Here is a 17,874-nt window from a genome sequence, read left to right as displayed (position 1 = left end):
TTGCTGTTAGACTTGTAGATATTTTACATTTACAAGGACAATGAACACATGAAGAAATGGTCTTTTTTCTGAATGTATGTGATTTCTTGCTTTTTAGCCATGAGACTTTGCAGCTAAATGAGAGTTGAGAGCAGCATTTAAACTTTTCTTCTCTTTCATATGAAATGACTTCTGAGGGTTTTTGATGGGGGAACATGGAGATGGGTGGTGTTTGTTTTTTGTTTACACTGACCTACCTGTGAATTTCCCCTCTCTATGGCAACTTTTTTATTCTCCTGCTATTACTACTTAGCCCTTGAGGGTATGGAATTTACCCACCCCTTTTCTGATGCATCCCATCCTGGAGAAAAAGTTGGGCAGGCAGAAAGTGTGTTATTGGCAGAGCAGATGATACCTAGTCCTCTGTGATCCTCCCAGTGTTCATAACAAAACAATTGGTCAGTCCTTCAAATATCACACTTATCTAAAATACTGTTTTATTCAATGCTTATCCAAGTACAAGAGCATTTCTTCATGTTTTCCTTGTTTCTTATACAAGTCTCATTCCCTTGGTTTCCCTTTCAGGTGAAGCCCCTTCTGCAAGTAAGCAGACAGGAAGAGGAGATGATGGCAAAGGAAGAAGAACTGATAAAGGTCAAAGAGAAGCAGCTAGCTGCAGAAAACAGACTGAGTGAGATGGAGACCTTCCAGGCCCAGGTGAGTTTGCAAATCTCGTGTAAAAGTCATCCTCTCTCTACCTGGCCAGCTGCTTGAGAGCACCTCCTTTGCTTTATTGGTCTGACGGACAAGCTGCAGGATTCCACGTTGTTGAAATAGGTGACTTGGCTGCCATCTTGTTCAATTTCCTTTGCCCTTCTTCCCAGCTCAGTTCCTCTAGCAGGGCATTTTGTACAGTGACCACCTACTGCCCTTCTATAACCATTACGTGAAGAAAAGTCTCTTTTGGCTGAGTATTATAGCAAGCTGGTTGAATTCAGCCTTGTCATTAATGGAATCCTTTTTGTTTGGAACACAGAACGTGGCAGCAGGATTGTTGTTCTGTAGGGCTGATAATTATTTGTGTTAATTTTGCAGGGGAAAACTAGACAATCTCCCTATTTCAAATGGATGTGGTCTTGAGAAATTTGTTAAGGCTAATATGTAGTTGCAGTGTAAAGGCTAATATGTAGTTGCAGTGTAAAGGAGAACAAACACTTAAAAACTATGTTTTGAGATTTAGCTTTTGATTAGCAGCAGGAGACTGCTGCAATGATTAAGACTAACTGGAACACAGGAGCACATAACTTCACTTAACACAGATTGCCAAGTGCTTTGGTAAACTGGAGCTTGTCTTATTTCTGGCTTTGTGTCCAATGTAGCTAATGGCAGAGAAGATGCAGCTGCAGGAACAGTTGCAAGCAGAAACTGAACTCTGTGCTGAAGCTGAGGAGATAAGAGCCCGCCTGACAGCCAAGAAACAAGAATTGGAGGAGATTTGTCATGACCTGGAAGCAAGGGTGGAGGAAGAGGAAGAACGGTGTCAACATCTGCAGGCTGAAAAGAAGAAAATGCAGCAGAACATCCAGGTAAGCTGCCTCTTGTCAGTAAAGAGGATAGTAAGAGTTAGAGTCATTCTTTTGTCTCAGCTTGGAGGGAAATGGGAGAGAGAGAGAACAACAACAACAAAAAGCACAGAAAAATCTATCTATGGAAATAGCAATAGAACACAGCGATTCTGGTGCTGAGCCTGAGGCCTGCAGTCAGTCATCTGGAATGAACTGTTCCATTCCTGAAGAAGAAGATGATGGCCACTTGTCAAATAATTAGACAAGTATTTGCTTAAGCCAGGTGTTTTAGGATGGTAGCATTCTTCTTTGCAAAATAGCATAGTTTATTCTGCTAGAAAACTTGTTTGTTAGAATGCAGTGTGTTGCATTAAGTCATGATAGAGATGTCACTTCTGGAAAGTACTAACAATACCTTGAAGGAAACATAAAGAAACCTTCCAAGTTCTAGTATTGCTACTGTGCTGTTACATTGGTTAGTGAGCAGCACTGACAAATGCCTTGCTTTTCTGTGCGTGTTGTGAAGGAACTAGAGGAGCAGCTGGAAGAAGAGGAAAGCGCAAGGCAGAAGTTGCAGCTAGAAAAAGTGACCACAGAGGCCAAATTGAAGAAACTGGAAGAAGATGTGATAGTTCTGGAAGATCAGAATCTCAAATTGGCTAAGGTAAGACTCCTGCAGCTTCTTAAGCAGGCTAAAGATGCACAGGTTTTTCTCCTGGAGCCACCCACCAAAGGGTGACCTTTCCCATATTACAGGGAAACTTATGAATGAATTCCATCTTGTCTTTGACATCTCTGACCTGAATTTTTTAAATTAGCCACCTGCCTATATTCTTTACATGTCAGTATCATATGATGTTTAAATAGCCTTGACTAAATAACAGTCCATGAGCAAATGTTTTGTGATAGATTGTTATGCCAAACAGTATCAAGTTATTTCATAAACAGACTTCCCATTCAGCTTTGAAAGGGCTATCAAATACAAATCTTTAAGTAACCATTTATTTGAATACTATCTGTAATCCTGAAAGGATTTCTTTTATTCCAAGTTTCCTTGTAGCAGGAGTAGGCACTCATGACATTGCCATCTTTAAGAACAGTCAACTCTGGAAAAATCTCCTGTAATTCCAGAAACTACTTTGACACTGCCTTTTTAATTCTGCAGGAGAAGAAACTGTTGGAAGACAGAATGTCAGAATTTACAACAAACCTGACAGAGGAAGAGGAGAAATCTAAGAGTTTAGCCAAACTCAAGAATAAGCATGAGGCCATGATCACAGACCTTGAAGGTGGTTTTGGTTTTGTGTTTGTGGTTTGGGTTTTTTTGGTTGTTGGTTGTTTGGTTTTTTTTTTAAAGGCAGATCCTGCAAAGGACTTGCCTGTTTAGTTTAGTTTTAGGTGGTTTCTTGTTAAAGTTTGTTGAACTTCAGTTTAATTTCTAGAGTTTTAGTCCTCTCCAGTTTCTGAGGGGTTAAAAATTAGTCTATAGTGTGTATGCTATTGATCGGTTTGATAGAGCTGTTCAGTGGGCTGGCTGAAGGTTATGTGCCTTGTCAGCTGAGCCCTTGATCTAAATAAAAATCCTCTCCAAAGCAGCAGGCCAATGGAGAAGAGAGGCTGGTTCTCTTTCTTCTCCTGCTGTGGAAGTGTCTCCACTTTTCTACTTCCAACAGCATCAATCTGTCAGGGTTAGTACTCTTTCTGATATCCTGTTGACACAAGTTCTTCAGAGTTCAAGCTAGAGGCACTTCATCTGGAGACCGCCCAGGTTAACGTAGCAGGAGACAGCCTATTTAGTTTCAGTAAAGGGAGAACAGACCTTGTGTTCAGCATCACTTAGTGAGTGGTTATGCCTGTGTGGTGCGGATGTTGGGAAAGACTGGCATTGTGCTGGCACTGTTTACTACAGTGAAAGAGGGGAAGGAGGTTTGGCTATAAAATGAGGGAAAGGGAAATTGCCCAGGTATGTTTTGATGGCAAAATATGGGGGCAGTTGCATGTATAGGTCCTGACAGAATAATGCACTCCAGCTACGGTTTGGCCAGTTGTATTATTAGGAAAGAAAGTATTGCTTAAATAGCTTTATTTTCTCTGCTCGTACAACGTTCTTTGAGTATGTGTCGTTTGTGTAACTTAATGTGTCCCCATCTCCATCAGAACGTCTGCGACGTGAAGAAAAGCAGAGGCAAGAATTGGAAAAGACTCGTCGAAAGCTTGAAGGGGACTCCAGTGATCTGCATGACCAGATTGCTGAGCTGCAGGCTCAGATTGCAGAACTGAAAATGCAGCTGGCCAAGAAGGAAGAGGAGCTGCAGGCAGCCTTAGCTAGGTGAGAACCTGACCCTGCAGGGTTCAGGGACCACCAGGTTGGGAAGTATTTCTTGTCTCATGTCACTTTGGAATAGGGACTAAATGGAATCTGTGGCTATTGTATTTCAGCCTGTGAACTGTTAAGATCCATGTCCTCGGCATCAGAGTTTGTTGGCTGCTGCTCACTGCCACATTCTCTGTACAGAGCTAGACTATGAATGTAATGTGCACTGCACGTGTTTCACTGGAGCAGTAAGAATTCAGAGGGGGTTCAAAAGTAGTGGCAACACACTGCCTCTCTGGTAGTTGCTACATTCGTCTATTCAGTAAAGTGTCCAATTTCCAATGTAAAATGGTGCTTTCTCTTCTGCTTTCTTCTGTTGTCAGTCTCTCTCTGTCCCCTTCTTTAAGGTAAGTAATCGTGCTCTCTCAAGTACTGAGAAATAGAACTTAGAATTTGTAGATGATGTATGGATCAAAGTTTGAATGTAATATTGTAGAGCTGACCAATACCAGCTTTTTTCTTGATTATTCTTAGTAAGACAGGTGGTTTTAATTTACATACAGTTTAAATCTGGCTCTGACCAGAACCCTATGTTGAACACAGGGTGGAAGAAGAGGCAGCTCAGAAGAACATGGCCCTGAAAAAGATCAGGGAACTCGAATCCCAGATCACTGAGCTGCAGGAAGACCTGGAGTCAGAGAGAGCATTCAGGAATAAAGCTGAAAAACAGAAGCGGGATCTGGGAGAAGAGCTGGAAGCATTGAAAACGGAGCTAGAAGACACGCTAGATTCTACAGCTGCTCAGCAAGAGCTCAGGTAACTCCAGCATGTAGATGTGTTGTCTTACTTGGTTTTGGTTTTGACTTTTAATAAGTGCTGCCTCATCCAGTCTCTTACCAAAGCAAGTCTTTGCCTTTATCAGGGTAGGCTGGTTAGCAGCCTCAGTGACTACAGAAGGAGGTAGTGTGCAAGCTGTAGTCAAGACTGCATTACCTGCATTTCTGATGTAAGAAAGTTAATTTGCTCCCAAACCATAGTGTTAGTGATACCCCTGAAACATTCATACTTTCAGGCTTTTCCTTCTTAGGCTGAAAGTAATGCTGCCAGCTTGAACTTAAGAAGGGTGCAATGCTAAGTTCTAACTTTGACAAGTGTCTTTGTAGCTCAAAGGGCTGAACAGACCTTGGCATTTTCCTGCATTAGAAATGCTGTTGGTGGTTATACACATCTGTTTGATTCTTTCCTTGGCATCTAAATGGACTTTGTGAATTTTGCAGGTCAAAGAGAGAACAAGAAGTAACGGTTTTGAAGAAGACCCTTGAAGATGAGGCAAAGACTCATGAGGCTCAAATCCAAGAGATGAGGCAGAAACATTCACAAGCTATTGAAGAGCTAGCAGAGCAGTTAGAACAAACCAAACGGGTATGTGGAACAGAAAACACAAGGCCAAAGCAGTCAACCTCCCTGAAATGATAGCTGCTCTATGACAATATCTTAAAGCTGCAGAAGAAGATGAAGTATTCATGATACTAGGCTTCTGATACATGTGCTCTTCTTCTTCTCTTGGTAGATCATTTTTCACTATGAAGCATATGTGAAGTTGTTTTAAATAGTTGCATTAATTCTTTTTTCCCCATCAGGCATGTTATACTGCATAGCCAAGACATTCTTTTCACTGCTAGCACTTGTTGACTTGTACAACCTTTAATTTGGAAATCTGATGGTGCAAGACTATCTCCTGTATTGTCATCTTCTCTGATTGTTACATTGTCTCCTGCTTATCAGTGACAAGCTGTCAAGTTGTTTTTTCTGAGTAAGCAGTCTACAACTTATCTGCTACACGTGCAACATTAGCTTGCTTGTTCGGGGGGTCGGGGGGGAGTACTCGGTGGAAGGATCCTGCCATATCTAAAGTCTGAGGGGTTTTGCCGTTTTGTTTTTTTTTCCCTCAGGTGAAAGCAAATCTTGAAAAAGCAAAACAAGCTCTGGAAAGTGAGAGGGCTGAACTATCCAATGAGGTGAAGGTTCTTCTGCAGGGTAAAGGGGATGCTGAGCACAAGCGGAAAAAAATAGATGCTCAGCTCCAAGAACTGCAGGTGAAATTTACAGAAGGTGAGAGAGTGAAGACTGAACTGGCTGAGAAGGTTAACAAATTGCAGGTGAGTGGCACAGGTTTTCCTTAGCTTCTGATTCAGCCCAGGGCTAGAGAGAAAAGGTTGTAGGATGGTACCTCCCCATAGCTAGTTCAAAAATCTTGTTCCTCCTGAGGATGAAGTTCCTACAAAAAGCAAATCCATAGTTTGCTTCCCAAGGACTATGCATACTCCTTAACTCACTGCCAGGGCAGGACATTTGGATTGATGTCGCTTCTCATGAGCAGCCCTGAGAAGGTGAAATAACCAGTTGCCATTTGAGTTTTGAAGCCTTAAAGTATCAGCATGTCTGCTCCCCTTCAGCATGCAGCAGTTTGTACAGTACAGTTCTGTAAACATTCAGCTGCTTGTGGACCTGAAATGGCACAAACAGACTGATGATTGTGTAACTAATTTGGAAGACAGTGTCTTGATGCTTTGTAATGTGGTTGATGGTGATGAGGGGTGGCTCAAGGGTGATGTGGAAATTTAGGGTTTTCTTCTCCTTTCTTCAAGGGAACAACAAATCCCTTTGACTCACGTGGAGCATTGTCTTCTGCCGTCTCTTTTATGGAGGGTTGTCATTAGAAGTTGGGCATTGCTGGTGTGTGCAGTATCTTTTGGAGTGTGAAAATGTAATTTTAAGACTCTAGATATAGTCCTGAAGCAGATAGTATAAAATAGAAGAGAGTTAGTTTAATAGAAGCTTTTAAAATTCTTGTCAGGCTGTCTAAAATCTCATATAGGCCTTGAAAATACCAAAACAACCAAAACCAGAAGGCTGTTGCAACAGAGGTGATCCCAAGTAAAAATCTGTTTTCAACTTCTTGTATTTCATCCCTGGGACTTTGGAAATGATGCATTCATTCCTGTGAGAGATTATACACATGCTTTACTGTTGAGAGGTGCCTCCGTTTTCACTTTTGGGTCTCGGAACTGCTCGCCTGTTCCTGGCTTTGTTTTTGCTGATGCATTTAATAATTGATGCTCTGATCTCTCCTTCAGGTCGAGTTGGACAATGTCACAGGTCTTTTGAACCAGTCTGACAGCAAATCAATCAAATTAGCAAAGGACTTCTCTGCTCTGGAATCACAGCTTCAGGATACGCAGGTGAGAGCTTTGGAAGCCAAGGCAGCTGTGTGTGGTGCAGCCAGTGTCCATTACAAATTCTAAAGTGAGAAATCACTCTGGACACCATTAAATACTGGATATACAACACTTCAAAGGATTGGATCTGGCTGGTTTTTGCTAAGGGGTTATATTGCATGGTATTCAGAGCATTTCTGCAGAAACAAGCTGTTTATCTTCCTTCCGCTTCCTCAGTATGTGAAACATATGTAACTTTCCCTGTCTTAGATTTAGAAATCCTCCTTTATCACCTTTCTGCTAGAGAGCTCCTTAATGCTAGAACTGCACTGGAATGCTAAGTTCTTTTTTGAGATCTTCATAGTCAATATTTGATAGGGGTTTTGTTTGTGTGTGTGTGTGTGTGCCTGTGTCTGTGGTTTCTGGCAAATTTGTAAAGTTAAGCAGAAAATTTTATTTCCCAGTGCATGTTGGGGAAGTGATAGATTCAAATAATTTGGTATTTTCTCAGGAAAAAATCATGCTTAGTGTTATTCTTTGGGATAAAACAACCATTTACAGTTAATAGAATATAAGTCTTTTGGTAAAGCATGGAGTACCAAGCAGAAGGTTGGAAGGCAAAGAAAGGAAGAGCATGCCAAACCTCAGATACTGAGTAACCTTAAACAGTCATTGATGTTCTGTCTACTTATTCCTGTTTTTAAAAAACAGATTCAAAGGTAGTGCACTATACAAAAAATTACGCACTAGTTTGAAGACTGGTCTTACTAGTCTCTACAGATCCTTCAGCTCAAGCACTCACAGCATAAGTCAATAAATGCTGTTGATAAATGACCAGTGTCTTACAATTCTGCTAAGACTAACGTTGTTTTTGATCATGCTAAATCACTTTAGCCTGTTGTCTGTTTCTTTGATACTTGAATATGAGAAAGTCATGTAGCAGAGTACAGTCACGCTATTGTTGGGAAAGGTTTTAATGCTTTGTGTGCTACTCAGAGGGCTCCAGAAAGGACTGTGCATGGCTTGTGTAGTAAAGTAGTATACTTTAATCATTAGAGTGCACAAGAGAATAGGACCCTTCTGAATATTTTGTTTCTATACTGACTATCTGGAAGACAATTATTTAAATTCTGGCTTTGGTTGTCTTATCTGTGAAATAAGTTGCATACTTAAACTCAACTTCAAAAGTACTCATTCTGGAGAGAGTGGGTGAGGATTGTGAGCCTTTAAAGCCAAGGAGCAGTGCTGAATTCCACTGGGCTGTTTGCTTTATAGGAGCTGCTGCAGGAGGAGACCCGCCTAAAACTGAGCCTCAGCACTAAGCTGAAGCAAATGGAGGATGAGAAGAACAGTTTCAAAGAGCAACTGGAAGAAGAAGAGGAGACAAAGAGAAACCTGGAGAAACAGATCTCTATTCTTCAGCAACAGGTACAAAATCTGCATCCTGTAAACCAATGACTTTTGAGAGGAAGCATAAACGTAGGTCTGTCTTGAAGGAAGTAAAATCTAAATGCAGAATTGACTTCTAGTAGCAGAACCCTTCCTGGGAAAGGGTGATCCTGCTGATTTGGATGAGAGGGGAGATGAAGAGGTCTCTGATGATAATCATATGAACTGCTTGTAGATTTCTATCCAGGAATCCCTTTGGGAATTCAGTCCTACAGTATTATTTGAGGGGGGAGTAGTACCTTCAGAAATGAGCAGACTTATTTCCTCAACTTCTGGTACTGTATAGTGTTATCTGTGGTGTGGCTTCATGTGCTATCTTTTCTCTCCTTCAGGCAATAGACGCAAAGAAGAAGATGGATGATGGTCTGGGCTGCCTTGAGTCAGCAGAGGAAGCCAGGAAGAAGCTGCAGAAGGACTTGGAGGGCTTGAGCCAGCGTTATGAAGAGAAGACAGCTGCGTATGACAAGCTGGAAAAAACGAAGACCCGCCTGCAGCAAGAGTTGGATGACCTCGCTGTGGACCTCGATCATCAGCGGCAGATTGTTTCCAACCTAGAGAAGAAGCAGAAGAAGTTTGATCAGGTACGACTTCAGTCACTGGGCATTCAGTAGGTGTATCTTATCATAGCATCATAGAATGGTTTGGGTTGGAAGGCACCTTAAAGATCACCTAGTTCCAACCACCCCTGCCATGGGCAGGGACACCTTCCACTAGACCATGTTGCTCAAAGCCCCATCCAACCTGCCCTTGTTGACGGGTCTGCTTTAAGAATACCTAAGCAATGCTACTTGGAGAATGCATATTATTTCTGAACTAAGGCATAGCACATAGAGTGGAGAAATAAGCTTTCATAGAAGTAAATTAATACTGTTCCATGCATAAAAAGTTTAGCGATGCTCCTTTTCCCAAAGGGATAACATTTATATCAAGACCAAGTTCAAAGGTGTTTGCAGATCATCTTTGAGGGAAGGTTGGAAAGAATAGATTGGAGGCCTAGAGAATCAGAAGTTTGTTCGTTTGGGGTCAGCACAGTTATTAAAGGTGGGGTGGCATGCTTCATTCATTGAAGCTGCATTTTCTTGGTTCCTTCTATCCATGGCAGAACACTATCAAGAAGGCAGTAAAGAAAAAATGCATGTTTACCTTGTTAGAAATTTGTCAGTAATGTCTCAGAATACTGATGCTGTGCTTTTGTAGCTATTGGCAGAGGAGAAGAACATCTCTGCCAAGTATGCAGAAGAACGGGACCATGCTGAGGCAGAAGCCCGTGAGAAGGAGACCAAGGCCCTCTCCCTGGCCAGAGCCCTGGAAGAGGCCATAGAGCAGAAAGCTGAGCTGGAACGAATCAATAAGCAGTTCCGCACAGAGATGGAAGACCTGATGAGTTCAAAGGATGATGTTGGGAAAAGTGTAAGTATGAAGTTGAAGTATCTGGGCAGGAAATGTCACACAGGTGATACTGTTAGTTTAATACTGCAAAAAGCTTATGCTAGTGTGAACACAGAGGGATGTAGTAGAGAACACTGCACACATTGTGAGTTTTTGAATGTTATGTTTGTATTACATTAGTAGGTGGGAAAGATGGGTTGGAAGAGCTTGGAAATGACCCAAATGAGGTAGTGGCAAACTGAAAATTAACTGGTATCATTGTGGCAAAGATGAAGGTACGATGTGAGCCTGATATGTAAAACACAGGGATTAGCCAGGCAGTGGAAGACAGTAACCCCAATATTTCAAGACAAAAAATGTTATGATAAGCAGGAAGGAAAAAAAAAAATAATCAGAGGCTAAAAAGTATTTTCTTGAATTCTGTCAGAACCAGAGGTGTCCAGCTCTGATAAGTCTGCAGTAGGTCAGGACTGGGCTAACAGATGCTTTTCTTTTTCTCCCCACCACCACACATACATGACCAGAACTAATAGGTAATTATGATTCATACTGGCAGCTTGCAGGTATGCGAGCAGCTGGATTTGAGGGGTATCTCTGCCCTAATACAGGGGACAGATTCAGTGTGTTGTATCCCATCTCATGTGAGTGGCTGTTCTTAGACTTTTTTGCTCTTAGGATAGGTGAAATTGTCTGCACTCTTTGAGGAAACCTCATGTGTGGTACTGTGCTGTAGGTCCATGAGCTGGAGAAGGCTAAGCGAGCCCTGGAGCAGCAGGTGGAGGAGATGAAGACACAGCTGGAAGAGCTGGAAGATGAACTGCAGGCCACAGAGGATGCCAAACTGCGTCTAGAAGTGAACCAACAGGCCATGAAGGCACAGTTTGACCGTGATCTCCAGGGACGTGATGAACAGAATGAAGAGAAGAAGAAACAGCTGATTAGACAAGTAAGAATTGCTCTGTAAATCTTGAAAGTGTTCCGTACACAGAAGCACTTGTGTCCAAAGATGGTTAGACAGACACTGCCAATCCACAGATTCTTGTTAATGGTAACTCTTCAGGCAGCGCTGCAAAGCTGTGAGAGACTTTCCCCCTTGTGTGCATAATTGTTCAAACAGCCTTTGGCTATCAAAGGAACCCATGTAGCTTTATTAGTGAGGAATGTTAGCCCCATCCCCCTGCCAGGAAGAATGAAAACAAGTCACATGCTTGCACTTCTGTACAGTTTGAAAGGGGGATGCAAAAAGCGGCTGTTGGGAAATCAAGGAGCTGAAATGCTGATGCCTGTATTTCTCCATACAGGTGCGAGAGATGGAGGTGGAATTGGAAGATGAACGAAAACAGCGCTCCATTGCTGTAGCTGCCAGGAAGAAGCTAGAGATGGACCTGAAGGATTTGGAAAGCCATATAGACACTGCTAACAAGAATCGTGAAGAAGCCATCAAGCAGCTCCGCAAACTGCAGGTGAGACACTGCAACTGTCAGTGTAGAGCATTTACCCAGGGAAATGGGATACAAGATTTCACCTCATAAGAACCATGCTTCACTGTCACAAGAGCAGCAGAACCTTGTAGCAATTTACTGCAAAAGATTTATTGACATTTCAGATATCCTTCTAACCCTGCTCTGCCTGTTTAACTCCCTGGGAGACAAGCTGTAGGGGAAGTCCACTCTAGTGCTTTGCCTCATGTCAGTGGTTTGGAAAGTATTACGGAGCTGCAACGCTAGAGGGACTTAAATATCACTTAGGCCTTCTCCTGCCCCAAGACAGGTCTGTTACGCCTTTGTAATTTCTACAGGTATTTGTCTGATCTGTTTGTAGGAAAACCTCCAAATTGTCCCTAGGCTGTCCATTCCATTGCTTCACTAGAAAGCTTCCTGTACCCTCCCTTCCCCCCTCTTTTTTCCTGCAATTTAAGCGTTCCTGTTTCCTTCAATTACTATTTCTCTGTGTTACTTATGAAATGGGAAAAGGATGGTTCCTCTTCTTTTGAGCAACCTTTTTGGTAGCTGAAGATTAATGAATCCGTATTTCCATATTCCCTCTCCGTGCTTCCTGTAAGATAAACAAACCCAATTTGTTAATGTGGACGCTCTGAAATTCATCCTTTTTTGTTCTCCCTTTTCAGGCACAAATGAAGGATTACATGCGGGAACTGGAGGACACACGTACTTCCAGAGAAGAGATCTTGGCACAGGCCAAAGAAAATGAGAAGAAGTTGAAGAGCATGGAAGCAGAGATGATCCAATTGCAGGAGGTAATGGAATATGCATGCAAGTCGAGGGTTTGTTCATTTTCTTTGGCCAAGAACAAAGTGTAGCAGTCTAAGCTGGAGTGGTTATTTCCTTTCTTTTGTACTTTTTGCTCTGCTTAAATACAAATTCCACTTCACACAGAATTTGGCCCTTTCTTAACAGCTATAGGAGTGTGCAAAACAAAGGAAGCTGTGGGGTGGGAGGGGAGCAGACCATGTCTTATAATTAAGTCTGGATCTAGCTAGAGACCGTACCACCCATTACCAGTAACTACTTTTTCCTATGCTGCATTAATTGGTAGCTTCCCATTGGATCACTGACCGTCTCGTTTTCATTCCAGGAACTTGCAGCTGCTGAGCGTGCCAAGCGCCAGGCCCAGCAAGAAAGGGATGAGCTGGCTGATGAGATTGCCAACAACAGTGGTAAAGGGTGAGTAATGTTCCCTGTCTAAGGGTGGAGGAGCTGGTTTGAGAAAATACTTTGCAGGCTGTTATTTTTATATAGACTGCAGCATGCCCTCTATCCTCTCTGCTCCTGAAAGACTGAGCTTATTTTGTAAAATGAGAAGTGGCAAGTTTTCTCCAAGGCATTAACGCCACCAACACTACCTTAATGCTTCTGTGTCCTATAGAGCACTGGCCATGGAGGAAAAGAGACGCCTGGAGGCCCGGATAGCTCAGCTGGAGGAAGAGTTAGAAGAAGAACAGGGCAACACAGAGATAATCAATGACCGGCTCAAGAAGGCCAATCTTCAGGTACCTGTTCAGGCTGCATGTGCCAGTAGGGGCTCTCTAGTCTGTAAATTGTCAGACTGCACTCTGAGTAATGCCAGCTGCTGCTTTGTGTACAGCACAGGCCCTCAGAAGTCCATAGGTGCAAGCAAGATGAAACACCTGAATACAGGTGGGCAGTCAGAGCTCATGTTAACTCACTGGTTTTGATCATTTAAATCATTGGGTAGCTGGAACAATCTCCCAAGTTTATAGAAAAGGGACTGAGAGGCTGGGTTTTTTCTGTATTAAGGGATTATGAGAAAGATGATCTGTAGCATGCTGCTCCAACTTGGCATGCTGAACAGTGCCACAGTATGTTTGGAAAATGACTTTTCTCCCAGTTCTATGCTTCTTCAAATGGACTAACCATATGGAATTTGTTAGGCTGCTATAGAAACCATGATCTTAATCTGCCTGTTCTCTGCCATATTTTATCTGCCTGACTTTGAGAGTCAGGCATGTTGTTTTCTTAGCGCTCCAAAGCCAAGGAGCTAGGCTGATGGTTTTCCAAACAGTTTTTCACTCTGGTGGATGAGAGCATAGTTCTTTCCTTGGTTGACTGTCAGCCAGAGCCCTGGCTTGGAATTGGACTGAGTTCTTGCCCTTTCACCCTTGAAAGTCAGTATTTTTGAGCTGCTGCTTTGTAGTGGAAGTAGACAGACAGCAAATAAATGATAAATTAGTAAAACACACGTTTTGGATCCACTTGCCTCAGGATTTTTGTAATTCACTAAGACTGATAATGACTGTGTTATGTGCCAAATCGTGGCCTTCACCCCAGAGAGCACTGTACATGATTGGCAAATTTAGGCCTAAGAGGAGGTTGATAAACCTGTTATTCAAGGAATTACTTTGAAAATCTGCGTAAACTTCAGATATTTTGATAAGTACCCTGCCTACAGACAGCTCCCTCTGCATCAGAGTTATTCCAGGTATTCGGCTCACCCTGAGGGTCCTTCTTCTTTGCGTGTCAGCATGTGTCTGAGAAACAAATGGGCCTTTCAGGCTGGAGCGCTCGATATGCTGAGTACTTCTTCTCTCTGCAGATTGATCAGATGAATGCCGACCTGAATGCTGAGCGTAGCAATGCGCAGAAGAATGAGAACGCTCGCCAGCAGATGGAGCGCCAGAACAAGGAGCTTAAGCTTAAACTGCAGGAGATGGAGAGTGCAGTAAAGTCCAAGTACAAGGCTACCATCACGGCCTTGGAAGCAAAGATAGCACAGCTGGAAGAGCAGTTGGACATGGAGACAAAGTATGTCCTAGTAGAAACTCCATCTGTTTTATGAGCCTCCACCCACTCTGGCATTTTAAGCTCTTTGAACAAATTCTGATTTGTCTGAGTGAGGGCTTCATCCTAGATATACTGGGTAGTACAGCAGTAAGATCTTGGCAAACCTTCCTTGTTTTTCACTGTAGAGACTTCTAGCTTCTTCCAGACTTAACCACCCTTAAAACTGCAGCTGTAATACACTTGCTGCCCCTCTGTAGCTGCAAGAAGGGTCGTATCTGTATGACATCAGTGCCTTTTGGCTATTTCTGTGAAACATTGCCACCCATCCCCTTTTTACTAAATTAGGAGGACTTTTGCCATCTTCATTGTTTCTAACTTGCCCGAGTCAGGTCATCTTGTTGGGGACAACAGGAGATAAGTTCTTGTCTGAGCATCACTGTATTTCTGTGTAGGGAGCGCCAGGCTGCCAGCAAGCAGGTGCGCCGTGCCGAGAAGAAGCTGAAAGATATCTTGCTGCAGGTGGATGACGAGAGGCGTAATGCTGAGCAATTCAAAGATCAGGTGCGTATAGTTACCTGCAGCATCGGTGAGTCTTCTGGTGGGAGGATTTCCCTTCTATGACCAAGGCATCATCTGCATGTAGGAGGGCTCTAGCATTAACCTTCCTATGGATTTCTCTTCTTTTCCCTGACTGTGATAATTACAAGATGATACAGATGAAAATGTAATGCTTTTAAGGAAAAGCTTGGAGCTGTCAAGTCCTAGGAAGCTCCCTTCAGAAAGGGAAGAGGGGGCTTTGGAAACTCTGCTTTTTGCTGCTCTAACTACTGTGCTGTAACTCTGGGGAAACCCTGATTTTTTTTTTTTTTTTTTTTTCCTTCTTTCCTTCTGTTTTTTCCCCCCTCCATACACGCTCAGGCGGACAAGGCAAACATGCGCTTGAAGCAGCTGAAACGCCAGCTTGAGGAAGCAGAAGAGGAGGCCCAACGAGCCAACGCATCCCGTAGGAAGCTCCAGCGTGAGCTGGAGGATGCCACTGAAACAGCTGATGCAATGAATAGAGAAGTCAGCTCCCTGAAGAGCAAACTCAGGTAAGGCAGAGCAATTTTGTGCAATACCTTGGCAGCCAGTCCAGCATAGTCTTGCTGTAACTGCCCCCAGTAAACGGCGTGGCCAGGTACTTCCTTACCTCTTTCCAGAGCCTGCCCTGTTTGGTGAGTTCAGTGAAACCTTGTGTTGCTGACGTACTGTCTGTCCTTCCCTAGGCGTGGGGACCTGCCGTTTGTCGTCACACGTCGAATTGTCAGGAAGGGTGCGGGAGAGTGCTCTGATGAGGAAGTGGACGGCAAGGCAGATGCTGGTGATGCCAAAGCTACTGAATAAGTCCTCCCATTTGACCCAGGTTACATGTGATGGAGTGACCCATCCACCCTCCCCTCTTCCATTGGACTTTCAGCAAACCCTCTCCTCCTAAATTGGCTGGGGATCTGCAGAGCAAGCCCAGCTCTGTGTATCTGGAGCCATCGGGCATCTGTGTTCCTAGTTTCCTCCTCTTTCCAGTTTCCTAATCCTCTTTGTATTTAATGCCAAAGAGTCGGGGCTCTGAAATCTGACCAGCAGTTTGGCCACTACAAAGGCCTGTAGAACTGTCCGTGCCATGTCTGCTGGTGAATCCTTACACAGTTTGGAGGGAGTGGGGTTAGGGAAAGATTATTTTTGCTGTAAATCTCCTTTTGTCTTTGATTCTAGCTGCAGGGAAGCTCCTTCCTGTATTCTTTCCCCTCCCTCTTTGTTTGCTTTCGGCAATCATGTTCAGTGACCTCAGACTTCTGCCTCTTTTAATCTGCCCACCCACATGGTTTGGGAGCAGTTTCAGGAAAAATGGTGTGCTTTGGCCATGGCAATTTGCCCTTTCTTCTTTCACATGTTTCCAGGGAGGGGTGAAGAGGGAAGCTCCTCTCGGGACCAGTTACCTGGAGGACTTGCCAAAGTTGTCTTTTTTTTTTCTTCTCATTTTTACTGTCCGGACAGATCTCTGAAGTGCAATGATGTCCTGTTAGTGTCTCTGCCTCTGAGCGGTTTCATCTAAGGTAGCGTGGACCAGTAGTTAATGACAGGCTGGGGAAGCAGAACAATGTCCTTGTGCTTGTCTGAGAATCTCTGGGGGACCAAATATATTTAATGGTAATAGACAGAATCTAGGGGAATTTAATAGGGTAGTGGGCAGAGGGTGGGGATAAGGGGAGGGAAATCCCTCTTTTATTGACATGTCCAAGCCTCTTGCACCTGCTCTGTAACCAAGGGTTGGGATTAGTTATTGTGCACCATTGACTAAGAGTATATTAAAAACCCTTTAATCTGCACAGATATATGTAAGGCCTTTGTATCTCTCGTAATAAGTAATTAAGAAAAAAAATAAAGGTCTTTATCACTGCCTTTCTATTGGGACCATGGTTATATATAGATAGTCTTTACTTTTCTACACCGTACACTGGTTGCTGGATTTACCTGTATTCTTAACCATATTGTATATGCTGCATTTAGACCTACTTATGAGCGAAGTAAAAATAATTAAATATGAAGCACCATACTGTATGCCTGAAGCGCTCTAAATGCAGGAGCCTCATGTCCCAATTGCTGTCACAAAAAAATTTAATTTTTTTTTTTTTATATATAATAAAAGTGCCTTAGCATGTGCCTCAGCTGTGTGTCACCACTACAGTCAGTAATGGTTTACTGGTGCTCCACTGATGTTACCAATAAAGATTATCCATGTGCTGCAGTCTGTGTGCGTGTGTTGCCGTTCCCTCCTTCCCTAGGTGCAGCGAGGACCATACGCGTCGCCTCCAAAACCAGCGGCTGCGGTGTCAGAGCATCGGCCTGTCCCGTCAGCAGCGCTGCAGACCTCCCCTGATGCTGAGCGACTCTCTGTAGCTGAAATCGGGCGTTATGGTACCTTCGGCGTATCACCAAGGCAGCTGGCAGTGGCCAACATCGGGGATTTTGGAGGACGATAATGCACCTTGTTTGCGTGCTCTCAGAGAGTTAGCTGTTCAAAACACGAGGCTGTGAATTTGAGCCAAGCTAGTTCTGTTCTTGGCCTGAAGATGGTATTTCTGAGTCTGTAACTAACAACTGTGCAAACAAATGCTCTTCTTCGCTTTATTTCCAGTCTCTGGAGTCACCGGAAGGTAAGGTTAGTGGAGGAGGTGATAGATAAGTCGAGAAGTCTGTTTTATCACTGGATTGGCAAAACTGCTTTTCACTCATCTTCCAGCTTGTCCTCAGAAAATCTACTTTTTGTTATGTTTCTGCTATAAATTGAATAAGGAACTCGTGTCTGTATTCGTCTTCTGGTCTGCAGCCCCTTAAACTGCCCCAGGTGCTTGTGTGCTCTGGTGCTCCAGCCATGGCATAAAAAGCCGGAGTGTGACACCAGCACCTGGTAATTGTAACCTTGTCCCTCTCATCCTGGGTCGGCAGAGTTTTAAACCTTGATGAGAAAGTCTGAGTTGGAAGTTGTGGCTGGTGTTCGCCATGAGGGGTACGGGGGAGCAGGGAGGGTGCAGCGTACAGTAAAATCCTTCTCAGGGGAGCACACGTGTCTACCCAAAGGGTGAGGGTGGGATTTCTGTCTTAGCAAATGTTGAGAGGGGAAAAAGTCTTCTCATTAAGAAACTTAAGTGTAGGTAGAATTA

General features: G+C 43.4%; 1 protein-coding gene across 2 annotated transcripts in view; it reads left to right on the top strand.

Annotated features, from left to right (window-relative positions):
• The window catches only part of MYH9 (myosin, heavy chain 9, non-muscle), a 79,303-nt gene extending 62,345 nt beyond the window's left edge, over nucleotides 1-16,958 (top strand). For both annotated transcript variants that reach the window (XM_010585385.1, XM_010585384.1), the window contains exons 21-41: nucleotides 565-696; nucleotides 1,359-1,565; nucleotides 2,071-2,208; nucleotides 2,710-2,833; nucleotides 3,702-3,873; nucleotides 4,462-4,674; nucleotides 5,136-5,280; nucleotides 5,811-6,017; nucleotides 6,996-7,100; nucleotides 8,352-8,504; nucleotides 8,858-9,106; nucleotides 9,723-9,935; nucleotides 10,648-10,860; nucleotides 11,216-11,377; nucleotides 12,043-12,171; nucleotides 12,510-12,598; nucleotides 12,801-12,924; nucleotides 13,989-14,197; nucleotides 14,629-14,737; nucleotides 15,095-15,267; nucleotides 15,442-16,958. In XM_010585385.1, coding sequence (XP_010583687.1) covers nucleotides 565-696; nucleotides 1,359-1,565; nucleotides 2,071-2,208; nucleotides 2,710-2,833; nucleotides 3,702-3,873; nucleotides 4,462-4,674; nucleotides 5,136-5,280; nucleotides 5,811-6,017; nucleotides 6,996-7,100; nucleotides 8,352-8,504; nucleotides 8,858-9,106; nucleotides 9,723-9,935; nucleotides 10,648-10,860; nucleotides 11,216-11,377; nucleotides 12,043-12,171; nucleotides 12,510-12,598; nucleotides 12,801-12,924; nucleotides 13,989-14,197; nucleotides 14,629-14,737; nucleotides 15,095-15,267; nucleotides 15,442-15,559 — 3,384 coding nt within the window. In that variant the 3' untranslated portion in view covers nucleotides 15,560-16,958. The remainder of the gene's footprint in view (nucleotides 1-564; nucleotides 697-1,358; nucleotides 1,566-2,070; nucleotides 2,209-2,709; nucleotides 2,834-3,701; nucleotides 3,874-4,461; nucleotides 4,675-5,135; nucleotides 5,281-5,810; nucleotides 6,018-6,995; nucleotides 7,101-8,351; nucleotides 8,505-8,857; nucleotides 9,107-9,722; nucleotides 9,936-10,647; nucleotides 10,861-11,215; nucleotides 11,378-12,042; nucleotides 12,172-12,509; nucleotides 12,599-12,800; nucleotides 12,925-13,988; nucleotides 14,198-14,628; nucleotides 14,738-15,094; nucleotides 15,268-15,441) is intronic.
• Nucleotides 16,959-17,874: the final 916 nt, after the last annotated feature.

The sequence above is a fragment of the Haliaeetus leucocephalus genome, unplaced genomic scaffold, assembly GCF_000737465.1.
Source record: "Haliaeetus leucocephalus isolate CR32 unplaced genomic scaffold, Haliaeetus_leucocephalus-4.0 Scaffold101, whole genome shotgun sequence".
In the NCBI taxonomy this organism is placed as follows: Eukaryota; Metazoa; Chordata; class Aves; order Accipitriformes; family Accipitridae; genus Haliaeetus; species Haliaeetus leucocephalus.
The sequence above is the reverse complement of the archived record's forward strand: the minus strand, read 5'-3'. Positions and strand labels throughout refer to the sequence as shown.